Below are 15945 nucleotides of genomic sequence, written 5' to 3'. Positions count from 1 at the left end.
ATCGCCTGCTGTGCAGGGAAGACACCATAATGTGCAGACATCAGGGTACACCAGAGAGGTCCTCTGGGTATGTTCTTTTCAAAGAACGACAGACTGGGAATAAAGGTGCTTGTGAATCCACACCATACAGTCAAATACGGTGAGTGTAGTTGCTCTTTGTGCACAACACACGGTTTAACAGTACCCCAAATTCGACAGTTATGTGTGTTCACTGCATCCTGTAGTGCAAAATGTGGTTTGTCATTCCATGGAATATTGCCCAGCCACATGTTATCAACTTTGATCCAAGCCAGAAACTGAAGACCAAATTCAGAACCTTGCTGTGGATTATGAGGTTTCAGTTGCTGCACCGTCTGGATCTTGTACAGATACCAATGTAAAATAAACTGCAAAACTTTCTGTATTGTTGGCTATGGGATGGACAATCCTCATGACACTGTACGAACACTAGTACCACCCAGGGCACCTGCTGTATGGTCACTTATAGCAACAGCAACCGTGTCAATCACTTCCACCAGGATAAGATGCCTTTCTCTTTCAGGTACCACACCAAGCCCACTCATGTGTTTGAATTTCATTATCATCTTCTTTAAACCATTTAATGACTTCAGAACCCTCCACATTTGTTTTAGATGGTGATACTCTCTCAGTGCAGCACTAATTGCTGCCGTTCACATAAAACAGTTTTGCTAACAGCATGTGGTCTCTCTCCTCGATAGCCATACTGTCACATTATGACTTGTCAAATGACAGTCTGGGTGTCATGCCATTATATAATCAGTGTATACCTTGTGGTCACAATTGGAACTAGTATTTTCTCCACCATATTTTGGTTCCACTTGGTACTACATAGAGATCAGCTTCATGCAAAAAATATAAATAAATAAGGGAATGAAAATCTGGATGTAGTATAGTGACCAGAAATTGCTTATTGACAGGACAGATTGACAAACGTTCTGTGCTACATGTAGCAGAAGGTAAATGATGATGGATAAAAAGTCCTTGATTCACTTGTCATGTCAGATTCATATAAAATCCTGTGTTTTCGAGTATTACGTACATCATCATCATCATCATTGTCATCATCAGTGGCTATATCTGACTGTTGTGATACTGATTAGGCTTCCACTTTTATAACCAGAGGGCAGCATCTGATTGGCTGGATTACATTGTGATGATATGGAAACTGCGCACGTATCAAGGTGGCCGTAATAATGTTTGCAGGCTCTGCCTAGTGTCACTTGTAGTGCCACACTTGCATTGATCGGTAGTGTTCCTCTGTACTCCTTGTTTACCAAGTGCATGCACCCTTGCCTTTTTAGGTGCATAACTGGTATGTGTACTAAAGTTGGTTGCTCTTAAAAGTATAATTTCAACTGCTTCCATGATAAGAGTGTCCCAGTAGTTTGATGGGTAAGAATTTTCCTGTGTTCAAACAAAATCTTCTGTTTATTTAACAGCTGTGCTTGACCACTGCTGATTTTTTGAGATTCCTGTATTTAAGGTTACACGAATGCTTAACACCATAATTGGCAACAGTTTGTATAAACTAGTCAGCTTAACTTTTGCCACGCTTGCAAGGAATGTTACAAACCCCTGGTACTCTCAGGCTGAGATTATTATTAATTTGTTGCAACATTTCTTTAATTTTCATGGGTAGTCGGAAGTCTGGCTTGATTCCTTGCATGTTTAGGACTCTACCTATTGTACTAGTTGCTGCATTGCAGAATGGAAGCAGTGCTGCAAGTTGGCCCTCCTGGCCTGGTTGAACAGTGTCACATCCTTGTTTCCTTGACAGCATTGACCTGATATCACAGACAGAATACCTTTTCAGAAGGAACATGATCATCAGATGCTTAATCTAAGAGCCGAAGTGCTACTTGTCCAAAATAGTTTTGGCTCTTTATGTTACTGTGCTCAGCATAGCTTGTTCTTAGCTGGATGGTGAAAGCTACACCCATTGAATTAGAGCTCTGTGTATGTCGGTTTTCTACACACAGAATGCCTAAGTTGTCCATTTGATTTCCATTCAACCAATACTTCTAAGAAAGAAAACTTCCTGTCCTTCTCCACCCCTAATGTCACTCTTATGTTTGGATGTGTCTCATTCTTGTGCTTGATGAACTGCTGCATCGTCTCACTCCCATGCGGCCAGAATAAAATTGTATCGTCAGTATATCTGAAGAAGTGGGATGTCTGTAATGTAGTGCTGTTCAGTGCTTATTCATCGAAATCCTCCATGAAAAGATTAGCTCTGGCTGGTGGCGGTGGTGAACCTATGGCTGTTCCATCAGTCGTGTCATAATAATGTCCACCGTATAAAAAGTGACTGATTGACAAGAAGTGTCAAAATGATTTTAACATTTCATTGAAGCGACAAGTGACCAATAGTTAACAGTGTCTGTTCTACAGGACCACTGTACAAAGGGAGACCATGCTGAAACTGATCTTGACGTGACTTAGGTATATGCTCATCTGCTTTATCACATTAATAAACATTTGTAAGTTCTTGGTATGATGTCCACAGCGGTCAACTATACCTGCTAATAATTTAGTTAAATATGTTGCCAACCTATATGTAGGAGAGCTGATAGCACTAACAGTTGGTCTCAGTGGTACGCCATCTTTTTTGTGTCTTATGCGGACCATATAACCTAAATGGTCTTGGTGCTTTTGATTTAAATCTTCATGGATATGTCATAGAGGCCAGTGTTCTTTAGTAGCTCCTCTGGCTTACTGCTAAGTGCCAGAGTCGAATCCCATTTGAGGATCCAGTATGCGCAGTCTTCCAATACCAGATCCACTTTCATACAATAATCTGTAGCATTGAGGATAAGCGTAATCTTTCCCCTTCTCGCCCGATAAGACAGTCAACTCTTCATCCTTCCCCACTGATTTCAGTCCATGTTTCTCCACCCTGCTAATATTGGACTTACATAGCTTGAGTATCACTAAAATCTGGTTTGTAGCAAGCCATACCCTTTCTGCCACTTCTTGTGGAATATGTCACATTGCTTGTTCTACTGCACTTATAATCTTGGTCACATTTGTGGAGCTGGAGCAGAGTTGAAAGCTAATGGTGGTGAGGAACTTGAGAAATCCACAGGGTGTCTTTGTTGGCAGAGCTGAAGAATTCAGAGGCAACATGATGTCAAGAATGAAGAGGATAGGCTTGAGATCGGAAAAGTTGGAGGACACAAGATGCATAATGACATGAAAGAATCTGGTAATCAGAAAAACTGTTTGACATTTCTGTTGACCTCATTCAGTATTAATCTGTGTAATTTATTTCTCACTATTTGTGACCTCCATTTGTGGAATAGTATGCCCCTTTATAAAATGTTTCTGTTGCGTCTGGGATTGTAATGTGTTTTGATACGAAGTAATCTATTGTAAGATGAGATACTATCTTCCTGTTGGAGTTACTTTTTATTTATTGAGTTTCTGTGTATCACATTGCTCGAATATGTGGTTTTATGATTTTTGTGTAAGATATTTCTTTCTTTAGATTATGATAGCTGAAATGGAGAAATATTATACTATTCATCCATGTGATAAGACTAACAGGTATTTCTTTTTTAAATTTGTGTTGAGACAATTGACTCTCATTTAGTGAGAATTGAAACAAGCTACCTAAATAGCAATCAGCTTGTATAGCTGCGGTCACTGATATGAAACATGGAGACAAATGATTATTTTCTCCAACATTGCTTTCAAACAAAATTTAATGTTTTACCAAGTGAAAAAATTGATCTTAGTATTGTTTTCATATCTTTGTAGAACTCACACCTGAACAGCAGAAGATGCTCATTGACATCAGAAGACGCAAGACTGAATTGCTGCTAGAAATACAAGTAAGTGTTTACATTAATTCAGAGACTATTTTATGTTTCTAATTCATAATTACATATCTTCTGAAAAATAGCTGAATAAACTCAGGTCTGCATAAAATAATTCTGGGAAAGACTTAAAAATGAAACATCCAAAATTCCTTGAGAAAATGTTAAAATTTTGGTTGTCAACTTAAATGCATGGATATACAAAAACATTGTTGAAGAGTATCCAACTCGTGCGAAAACAATCAAAAATCGGAAAAGATTAAGTGCCTTTTGCAAGCAGTGCAATCTAAAAGTTATGCCTACTCATTTCAGGGCCCTCCCAAGGAAGAAAAATAGTTGGGACATGACCTACTGCCTAGACCATGTTACAATAACAACAACAAAATAGAAGGAAGATCTCAATTGCTAAAGCGTGAAAAATCTAAACATCAATTCTGTCCATTATCCCTTGGAAATTAAAATAAAATGTCACTCGAATAGAACCCGAAACAGAGTTGGAAAGAAAAACTAAAGATTGTTACACAAACTATCATACAAAACAAGAACATCTACCAAGAGTATTTTTCAAAGCTGAAGATTAACAACTGGGAGGAAATGGAGGAATTGTTAACAAAAGTGACTGAAAAGGAAGTATGAAACAGAAACACTATGTGATGATGCCCTTGATAACAGGCTAAGGACTTGGAAGAGATGTTACTTCGACGAAACTGAGGAAAACTGGAATGAATTCAGCAAACAAAAGAAAATTACTGCAAAGTTTATTAAAGAGGAAAAAAGAAAGTATGATGGAACTGGTGTAGAAAATCTGAAGAAAGGCTTAAAACAATATCATTCTAGGGGATTTTACAGAAGCTTCAAAAGAACTACAGTGGTGTCACAAACTCGAGTATCTGTTCCAAAAGGCAGGATGGTAACAAGGAGAATTGCCGAAAGACTAAACTTCAAGAGACAGTGAAATGTAAATCCACAGTCAAACCCACCAAGGATCACGGAGATAAAAAATTGTCAAAGAACTGAAAACAGTAAGTGCCTGGGGAGGGTGTAATAACAGCTGAAACGTTTAAATTTTGAGGGATCAGACAGCAGAAAACTTACATCACGTAATTTCTGACATCTGGGAAAAAAAAAACACATGTTGACTGGAAATATGTGCTTATATCCCCACTCCACAATAAGGGAGACTGCACTGACTCAAACAACTACCAAGGAATTTGGTTAATACCAGTTTCTTACAAAGAACTTTCCAAAGCCTTATTAAACATAGTAGAAGAAGTGGATCATCAAATAGATGACTACCAAGGAGGTTTCAGGAGAGGAAGGTCTTGTATAGAATAGATTTTCTGTCTGAAAAGCATCCCCAGAGTAAGAGCACTAAGAAGTAGAAATACTATAATTGTGTTCATTGACTTTAAAAAAGCATGTGACTCAGTTGACCAGCAGATTTTCTTGAGTGTTTTGGAACAATTCAGAACAGATGTAAAAACTAGGGCAATTATATATCAAATGCTAATGGAAACCATCACCAAAGGGAAATTTCATTGGGAAATTTCAGAGCCTATTGGATTTAGACAGGAGTTGGTCAGGGAGATGGACTATTACCCAACTTGTTTATCACTGTCCTGGCAAAGCTAATGAGAACATGGAAGCAAGTCATAAAAGAAGAAGGAGTAGAAGTATCTGTTTGGGTTCAAAGATGTATGATGTGAAGATGGAGTGTTTAGTTTTCACAGATGATGCAATAAGGAAGCAGCTGTAATAATGCTCAAAAAAGCTATACAAGATAGCATAAGAAACAGGTCTCATAATCTCTATTAAAAATCAAAATACAGGGAATACAAACATGAAGGTGATACTCATCTGAATACTGGGTTTAGAACAATCCAGAGAACAAATAAATTCAAGTATCTTGTTAAATGAATCCCAACTGAATGGGCGTAATAAAGAATCAAACAAAGGATGAGCTAGAAAGATAAAACTAGCATTTAGTACAGAATAAATATAACAAAATAACAGTCTTGTACAGTTCAAAGGCAGTACACCTCGATTATTAAACCAGTAGTACTTTACAGTTAGTTCACTGTGCCTGAAACTGAATAAGAAAGGAGATATGGAAGAACTAGAGAAAAAGGAAAGAACAATTTTAAGGAGGATCCTAAGACTGCAAAAATGAAACGATGATACATGGAAGAAGAGGAAGAATGAAGGTATGTATAAACAGGCGAAGGAGGTTGAAGACACTATACGCAAGAGAAGGCTGAAGTTTTATGGGCAACTCTCTAAAGAATGAGCGAACGCAGATTGACAAACAAAATCTTCATCTACATTACATAACTAATGAGTTGAGGATGTAAGAAAGAACACGGAAGAAGTTGGGATCAGTCATTAGTCAGAGAGAGATTTAGGGTAAAGGGGTATTTCAAATGAAGGTTGACAATTTTAGTGTACAACAACGAAGATCATCCAGAAAGAGGAAAGGAAAACGAGCCTCGGCAAAAGAATGAAGAGATTTTGGGAGGAGAAGAAAAGAGTAACCAGCAAACCAGTTGCTTCCCTGGTCAATAGTAGCCCGAAGTTGAAAACGAAATTAACAGTTATCTGTCCATTAGTATTTTCATGTGACTCCATTTCATAAATACTTATGCCTCATTGATTCTGACAACTTAGATTGAATTAATAGACTGTAGACAGTTGTATTCATATTGCATATGGTCATACCCTATCATTGAATAGCTCACATCCTCGAGGTAAATTTTTTATTGATTTCTCTCGTTTGTTTTTGGAAACGAAAAGCCCGTATGCAGTGCGTTCGTTATTTTGCATCCCAGTCTTACGCGTAACGGCAATGCCCTCTAAATAATGGGAACATTCCTCGCAAAAGCCGTTAAAACGTGGTAATGAGCTGTCCCGGTAGAAAGGCGGCGTTCCGCGCGTGACTAACAACTGTGCCACTCCGCCGTGTCGGGGTTATTCCCGACTTGTGACGTCACAAGGACGCGGATAGGCAAGGACGCGAGAACGGCTGCGTTGCTACCCGCCGCATCTGCCGCGGGGTTGCAGCTGCCATGTTGTTGTCGGTTAGCGCGAGTGTCATCCGCGCAATCTGCGGCGCAAACCGTTATTTCGAAACTGTGTTTGAGGAAGTGTGTTAAATGTCATTCACGAATGAAAAGTGCCCAAAACCACATAAATTAGTGTAGAAAATTTATTGGTACCAAAAAACGTAAATAATTCACAAAAGTTAAAATAAATTTGCAACTTTTTGCCAGAGATTTTTCCGTTCGCAAAATTTTGTGTCTCTTCCTAAGACGTCTTGAGCGCGTTCAGAAAAATAGTACTGTTCATAACGCTGGTGATTAATTCTGACAGAATTTTTTAATCTCGTAGACTTAAAAGTCTGACGACGTTTCTGGAAATTGAACGTGTATACAGGAAAAGTCGGTCAGGCAACATAAAGTGTTGCATATAGATGTGTTATCTGAGGTGCTTATTATTCAGGTAGGGATTCCGTTCTAGTACGAATATGTCCAGTCTCGTAGACCAAAGATTTTATTTTACAATAAAATCAAAGAATTATCAATACGTGAGCCATATATGACAACAGGACGAAACTGACCGATTTTGTCGATCACACCGCACGTCTAGTTTACAGAAAATCTTTTGTTTAAAATGTATTTCTAGAACAGTATGTTGATTTTCGGCGCAAGACTGATGACAGTTGTGAGTGCTGTTGATATGGTATTGCGTGAGAGTGCTGTCATTAGTAAACGACATGAATCGAAGTAAGAGAGTGCCAAGGTTCTAAGGGGAGATAGTTCCTGTTACTTTAACGGTGAGTGACGAAATAGTTTTCAGATTTCATGACGAAGGACTCTGGCTGCACTAGCTGCTTGTTGGAATCCATTCCATAGTCTGACTTTTTTTCCAAATTGGTAATGAATTAATACGTCTGTCTGGCAGGGAAGGATGCGAGTTTGCTTAGCGAAGTATTTTTTTTTTTTTTTTTTTTTTTTTTTAAGGTGACCCGCTGCCCTTCACTGACCCTCGCTGGGTACATCTTTGAATCGAATCCAATGACAGAATCGCAACAGTCGCTTCATCACGGCGTTTGTAATATAACTGATAGGTCACAAATCTTGTTGACGTAATATTCGTTGTATTTTGAAATTACTTACCGTAGGACTGCTTTCTGTGAACTCAAGAATAGCTTGTGTGTTATCCACATGTTGTTCCATTCATTGCACGCTAAGAATAAATATGTGTATTGGGGACATTAGGAAACCTAAGGTCTACGAGCCAGATGGGCATAGCAGAGTGGTAGCAACTCGGCATAAAAGTGACACGTATTGGTGCTTCTTGACTTGCAGAGTGATTTTAGTTTCTCTGGCTTTCTGTCAAAAGTTTGACGCGTGCTGTTATATTAAATTAGGTAACGAACCATAAGGGTAAAGATCTCTTTTTGAAACATTGTTTCATCTAAAAATAGGCACTTTTTCAGACAGTCATGTCAGCATCTATGGAGGTCAGATGGAACACGCGAATCCCTATCGCAGAGCCGATCGTTTGGGTGCAGTGCTTGGACCATCTGCACTTCGTACGGAAAAAGATGCAACCACTTATGTAACACTTTCTGGACAGCTGGTCTTGCATCCTGCAATTCGCTTGATGCACTGCGAATTGACTTCTGGGGCTGCATTTAAATTCAACGTGCAATTTGTCAACAGATGCGTGTGAAACAAGAGAATGTTCACTTCGTCGAAGGTCTTTGACAGTGTCTGTTTTGTAATAACCTCATTATGCTCGTTTTGCCGATGCTGCGCTCGTATACTGGTACAGAAATTGCCATAGGACTGTTATCACGAATTTGAATTTTGTGTACCGTATGACACCTCGCACCTTCTACTGGTCTGTCGCCATTTGGAGGCACTTCAAGTCAAATCTGCAACAAAGGATAACGGAAGAAAAACTTTGAGAGATACTAAAAGTTTTACAGTAAACTACTATTCACTTTTTGTAATAGTTTCAGTGTTATGATTTTTTGAAATGACGGCATGACTTCATGAACACCCTGTACGTCCTGCATTCTTACTCTCGATTAACGAAGTATCGACCCATCGTACATTTTTGGTTTTATTTTTATCCAGCTCCTACATGGTATCAACTGTACGAGGATATTGTATCTTATCAGACAAGCCGAGTAGATGACAGTGGGAGGATTCAAATAAGAGCGGCGGATTTCTCTATGAGGTCGCTTATCCAACTTCAATGACAGATTCTCTAACAGATGCATTTGAAACACAGAGACGTTCGCCGTGAAAGTTCTGAAAGCGTACGGTAAGAAATGTCAGGCAACACATTTCTGCCTCTTATATAATATACATCACTCGGAAAGATCAACACGTAAAAATCGGAGAAACTCAAGCTCAAGCGGAATTTTACCATCAAATCTCTCATTTCGTATACCATTCGCAAATGGAACAAAAAAGGAGAACTGTTGATGTTCGTGAAATCCCCCCCCCCCCCCCCTCCCTCCGTCATACACCTTGCGAAGTATAGACGTAGATTTGTGTTTGCTAGATGCTGTTTCCTCTCAGTTCGACCTGCTTCTTACAGCCCAGTTCTTTTTTGTCAGTATTCCAGTATTTTTTTTTTTTTTTTTATTTCTTTTAGTTCTTGGGTGCAGTTTGTACACCGTGTAAGACGAGATATCTCTTCACCAGATTTATACCGCCTGTATGAAAAACGTTTAGTAAAATGTAAACTATAGACCTGTCTTTCAGATGGCGGATCAAAGTCAATGCAAGGCAATTTATTTTTGTAGCGCACTGATAAAATTATGCCCCAGAGGAAGATCGCGTCGTGACAGCTGGGTATTATTCAGTTTTTTTTTTTAACAAATTCCTCGCCGTCATATTCTCTGTAATTCCTGGAATTTAAGAAAAGAGGACTGTGCTGTAGAAGTTTCTTCTCTCTTTTATGAATGCAATCATTACGGCCAGAATAGAAAGTTGCATGCGGAATGTGGGTTACTGTCGACGCCGTAAAAAAGGGAACGGACTAGAGCAACCATGTATACATGGTGCCAGATACTATCTGAAAAGCGTGTAAGGATGTTACAGGGTAGGTTGTGCTGAGAAGCAGTTGTTAAGAAAAAATTTGATACGTTGCACTGTTTCCGAATTAATAAGCATTGAAGTTAACCAATCAGGCCGTTGCGCGCTCAGATTCAAGCGGACCGCCAGACACTGTTAACTGTCAGTTGTTCTCGTAGCGTAGATGATAGCGCAGGAGATTGGTCAGCCTGTGGCTTGGGTTCGATCCTTATTACTGTCCCATGCCCAATTTTTGTATTTTGTCTTAATCGGTTCTATGAAACCAAAATAACACATTCGGCGACACCGTCTCTGGCGGGCAACGGCGTGATAGTCTAACTTGAATGCTAATTGACATGGAAATGGCGGAACGTATCGAATTTTTTTTCTAAACAATTATTTGTCAGCACAATCTACCCTGCAACATCCTTACATGCATTTGGAACTGTTTCTGACCACGTTGTACAAGCACATGGAATAGAAATACATCTGTCTCGCAATTTAACGCACTATATCTTGAGTGTTTGGCTATTACGTCTGGTGGGTATAGACATGCCTGTGTTGAACCGTTGGGCGTTAACAGTGCTTCGTTTAGAAGGTCGTCTTCGTTTCGCTGGCCTGTGAAACAAAGATTTTGAAAATATGCGTGTGAAGTAAGTTTAACCACAGAGGAACTTGCGTCGCTGCAAATGTCAGTGCTGACAAACTCTGCAGAATCGTAACGGACTGTGCGAAATAGCCGTTGAGGCAGTTTCAACTAATTACCAGTGGACAGAGCGCCGACTGCTCGTTTGCCGTCAGCGATGAGTCAATGTTTTTCCCAACAACTGTGTATGCAGCTTTGGTGTCGGACTTGTGCTCTTGGAGAGCAACTTGCATCATACTTAAGAACGAAAAATTATAACAAACACGAGAAATTTTTAGCGATGAGAAGCAGAGAAACGTAATAGCAGCCAGCCATGGTCTAAAGTGAAGGTTAACAGTTTAATGATTTAATGAAAGATCGTTTATTTTAGTCGTGCGAAGGAAGATTAATGTTTAACGTCCCGTCGACAGCTTGGTCATTAGAGACGGAGCACAAGCTCGGATTAGGGAAGAATGGGGAAGCAAATTGACCGTGTCCTTTCAGAGGAAGTGATTTAGGGAAATCACGGAAAACCTAAATCTGAATGGCCGGACGAGGATTTGAAACCTCGACCTTCCGAATTGCGAATCCGATGCGCTAACCATTACGCCACCTTTGCATGTGTCAGTCGGGCCTTGTAGCGCATTTGTTGAGAGCCTTGTTCAGATCTCTTATTTGGCCATTCAGATTTAGGTTTCCTGTGGTTCGGCTAGGGCGTACGCCGGGATTGTTCCTATGATTATCTTCCCCCGCCTTGTCCAATACGAGCTTGTTCTTCGTCTACAATAAACTCGTCTGCGGGGAAAGTTAAACCCATACTCTCCCTCTCCCTCCCTCCCGTTCACTGCGGCACATTATGACGGACTAAGATCTATGAGGGATATAAAAAAAATAACTTCCATTAGGATATACAAATAATACTGACTTCAGAAACACAACTCAGCCTTGTGTAACAGATAGCCAGCAGAGCAGGTGGAAGAATATCAGCTGAGAAAACCAAGATAGAGAATTCAAGAAAATGGGCTACAAAAATGTGGCGTATACATGGTGTTCCAGAAATGTTGCGACAGACTTCGAGGGGTTGCAGAGGATGTCTTGAGGAACAAATTGAGGATACGAAACCGTGTCCGGAAACGTCATCCAACAGAGCATCGAAGTTAAAGGTGCCAGCGCCTGCCACTAGGCCACCCCTTCGGCAGCGAAAGTGACTTTGTCCACTGAAGGACCGTAGGCAGAGCGTCTCGCAGTGTTGTTTGTTATTCAGTGCTCGCGACTCATTGCCAAAATCGCCAGTGGAGTAGATGGAACTAGGTGCTGCAGAGAAAAGCCTTGTCTCCTATGAATGCAATACTATGTCGTCTCGGTGGATGATGGTTTCAGTCACGGCTTCCATCCGCAGTTTATTTTTCCCCAGGGACCCTCTAAAAAGTTTTAATGTTCTTCGGTAAGCAGAAGAAAAATAAACTGCAGAAGGAGACCCGTGTCCGAAACTTGTCATCCACCAACGCAACGAAGTATCGCATTCGTAGGAGACGAGGCCTGTCTGTGCAGCAGATAACTCCATATTTCCACTAGCAATCGGTCGCGATCACTGGATAACAAACAACAGTGTGAGACGTTTTGCCTACGGTCCGTCAGCGTCCAAAGTCACGCTAACGAAGGTTGGTCTAGTAGCAGGCGCCGAACCCTGTAACTTCGACGCCCTGTGGCGTCGTTGGATGGCGTTTCCGGACGCAGTTCCTATCCTCAGTTTGTTTCTCGAGACACCCTCTTCTGCGACACACTGTGCAAATGGATTCACAAAAAATATTTACAGTAAAATGCACATTCCACGAAAAGCGTAGATTACAATACCGCAATGAAACCAGAGTGCCTCTACATAAGCGAATGTATAGCACTAAATTATAGATTATTTAACGGGAAATACTAACAATATTATGAGAAGGAAAGTTGCTGCTCGCCAAATAGCGGAGATGCTGAGTCGCAGATAGGCACAACAAAAAGACTCACACAATTGTAGCTTTCGACCGTTTTAGTTGCCTGAGACTGCAGTCGTGTGTGTAAGTTGCGTTTGCGTGAGTGTGCTTTACTCGAAAAGCTGTTTTATTAAAAGAACAGCAATAGTGCTGCATCTCTTCGCGAGCATCGACGCATTAAAGGAATACAGAGAGGTCTTTCCACACCAGGGTTGAAGAACATAATTCGGAAGTTAAAATTAACTGGACATTTGGGAACTGCTCCAGGGAGAGACCGGCGGCCAATTGTGCCATAAATTGTTGAAGAAGTTACTGTTACCAACGCTGAGGATGCTGGACGCAATGTGCGATCTTCAAGGAGTGTACGAGTGCTGGTACGATAGCTGAACACCCCATGGTCCAACTTCGAAATGTGCTGTGAACAGTTGTGAACTGGTATCTCTAATGCGGTTCCAGGCTGTCTTGGATGTAGATGGTCGTCACATTGAGCAACATTTGTAACCTGGAATGAAAACATGGAACGCAATTTACAAATGTCACCCTCTCATGTAGAAATGAAAGTGTGTTCTTTCGATGGTTTGTTCTTTATTTCTCTTCTGCATGCCCTTACAAATGTTTCCACAAAGTGTAATTGTCCTACGATCACTCGTTTTTCATGGGGATACAGTCAAGTAGCGAAAGGTTAATTTTAACCACCTTGTATTCCTTAACGAATTGACTAGCTCGCTCTGTACAAAATTCTGCCGCCTCAGAGTTGTTTTAACTCAACAAGAACAGAACTTTGGTACCTCAGTTGCTTAGTCACTATTACATACAGAAAACTACGAGAAATTTGCTGACATTTATTCGACAGTTGAGTTACCGTGATTGGTGAAACTCCGGTTTTCAAATTCATTTTAAGTTTTTTGTTCATATTTGTCAGTTTTCTGAACCAGTTCGTTGGTGATTATAGACATGTGGCGTCAGAAGTCAGCTCATTCCACTTAACCAACAGAATAGCAAACGCAACAAAAAATTACATTGTCGACACTCCAGATATTTGGGTTTGAAATCGCGACAGATCCCTGACATTTAGGAAACAACTAGAACTAACAGGACATAAGCTAAAATCGAGAAATAAGATATCAAGGAAAGTGGCCGGTGCTAGCTGGGGATCTACTGCAAACACCTTAAGAACTAGAGCTCAAGCACTTGTTTATCTTGTCGCCGAATATTCTTCTCGTGTGTGGAGTAGAAGTAGCTATGCCAACAAAATAGATATCCATCTAAATGACACGTGAGAATGGTAACAGGGACTCTTAAATCCACGCCAACGCCATGGCTGTCAGTACTCGTCAGCATTGCCCCTCCAGATCTCCACGACAACCGACAGTAACACATGACGGGATGAAACTGAAAAGATGTAGAAACTTACATAATCACAAAACAGTGAACAACATACCGCGCACTCTATTGAAATGTAGAGAACTGAGGTGGGTAAACAGTGGCCAGCTCGCCCCAGAAAGCTATAATCTGAGAGGTGAATGGAGAAATCAGCGGACGTTCTTCCACGGTCATGACAAGCAACATAGTTCCATCCAACGCCCGGGTACGAGCCGACCAAGAAAAATATGGAGCTCCCTCAACCGTATCAGAATTGGCCACGCCGTGACCAGAGCAACGCTACGGAAGTGGGGAATTACCGATGATGACCTACGCAACTGTGGAACAAACACTGGAACACATTTTGCTTGATTGCACAAAAATAAAATTCGTAGATATCTGGAAATACGTTGTAGATGCAACACCTGCAACAATTAACTGGTTGGAGTATTTGGATATCCAAATGTGATGGAAATGGATCTCTCAACCTTCTTTATGTTCGCCTCGGTAGCTGTGCGGTTAGCGTGACGGATAGCTAACCGAAAGGACCCGAGGTCTATTCCCGCCCACGCCAGAGACTTTCTCCTCCGGGGGACTGGGTATTGTGTTGTCTTCGCGTTCGTATCGTCATAACTGACATTCTGTTGAGATGGCTGTATGGGCACATCCCGAAAGCCAATAAATTGAAGAAGAAAAAATACTTCTTTTATATACTGCCAGTTCTCCAGCTTTCTTTATTTATTACTATCTGCTTGCGCTGATTCATATCATTTTATCTTACATCAACATAATTGTATGTACTTTTAAAATATAATTCTGGAAGCCTTACGCACAACCACTTCTGTCATGGTCATGAACATTTGTCTTACAAAAGACACTGTTGATGCACAGCCTCTTTTCTCATCGTATTCCGTCCACATGTAGTACAAATTTCGCAATGATAGTTCCCAACTTCGAGATTTTTTTGACACTGAGATTTTCAGTTTGACACTAAGTCGTCAGACTCCGCGCCAGAATAGCAACAAAATACGTAATACATAAGTAAGGCCTATGTTCAGTGATCTTACAAAACCAGATGCCTGAGCAGTTCAGCGGATGACCACTGGCGGAGCACACTTTTTAACCTGGGTTCAACTTACATGAACAGTGCGTAGCTGTCTATTCGCAGAATGACTAACAACTTCCATAATATTATTACTCAGCCACAGAAGGTTCATTAGTTAATTCTTTTTCATTTGTATAGCAGATAGTACTAATCGAAATTTTGGAGAAGGAAAAGTACTGGACTTGAGGGACAAGTCCGCTCCAATCCTGTTCGCAGAAGTCTTGAAAACCTTCGGGCAAACAACAACATTTTTGTTTCAGCACCCTCTCACTTGTCTTTAAGATGATACAATATCGAAGCGAAATAGCAGACGTGTCAAGATGAAATTTATGGTACATATTAAGGTCTACGGTCCCTTGGCGATGTAAAAAAAAAGCGAATTTCTAAGTCAGTGGCAATCAAAACACGGTCATTTACGTCACATATTTTGGTACTCGCAGACTCAGTCACGAAAACTTGCGGGGTACTTCCTGTTGAGCTAAGCAGCAGGGTTTCACAGTAGAACCAAAGGAAAAAATCCGAAAATAGTTGATTTGTAATTATATCACACGAAAAAAATTGTCGTTTGTTATCAGTTTAACTGTGTCTGTCTATCTGTTACGACCCCTTTTTCTCACGAACGGGTAGACGTACCAAGTTGAAATATATGTTACGTACTAAGGTCTGTGGTCCCTTGGCGGAATAATAAACGTTAGCTTCTTAATGCGGTCAAAAGTTACGGCCATTTACGTCACATACACTCGCAAACCTAACTCATCGAAACTTCTAAGGCACTACCCGTTGCTCTAGAGTCATGAAATTTGGCAAGAAGAAAGATTTCACACTACAAAAGTGTCAGAAAATTGTTGATTTGTAATAATATCACACGAAGTAATATTAATTTTTTCATTCGTTATCTGACTTCAAACTTGAAATTAAAACATTCTCGAAAGTCTTGGAATCCCTGGGG

At 40.5% G+C, this 15945-nt stretch overlaps 1 protein-coding gene across 1 annotated transcript in view; it reads left to right on the top strand.

Moving 5' to 3' along the window:
• Nucleotides 1–15945, top strand: part of LOC124594848 (cytohesin-1) — a 210495-nt gene that overhangs the window by 7381 nt on the left and 187169 nt on the right. Inside the window, exon 2 of the mRNA XM_047133305.1 lies at nucleotides 3781–3854. Within this exon, the coding sequence (XP_046989261.1) occupies nucleotides 3781–3854 (74 nt within the window). The remainder of the gene's footprint in view (nucleotides 1–3780; nucleotides 3855–15945) is intronic.

The sequence above is a fragment of the Schistocerca americana genome, chromosome 2 (genome assembly GCF_021461395.2).
Source record: "Schistocerca americana isolate TAMUIC-IGC-003095 chromosome 2, iqSchAmer2.1, whole genome shotgun sequence".
Classification (NCBI taxonomy): domain Eukaryota; kingdom Metazoa; phylum Arthropoda; class Insecta; order Orthoptera; family Acrididae; genus Schistocerca; species Schistocerca americana.
Note: the sequence above shows the minus strand (reverse complement) of the source record. Positions and strands in the feature narration are given on the sequence as shown.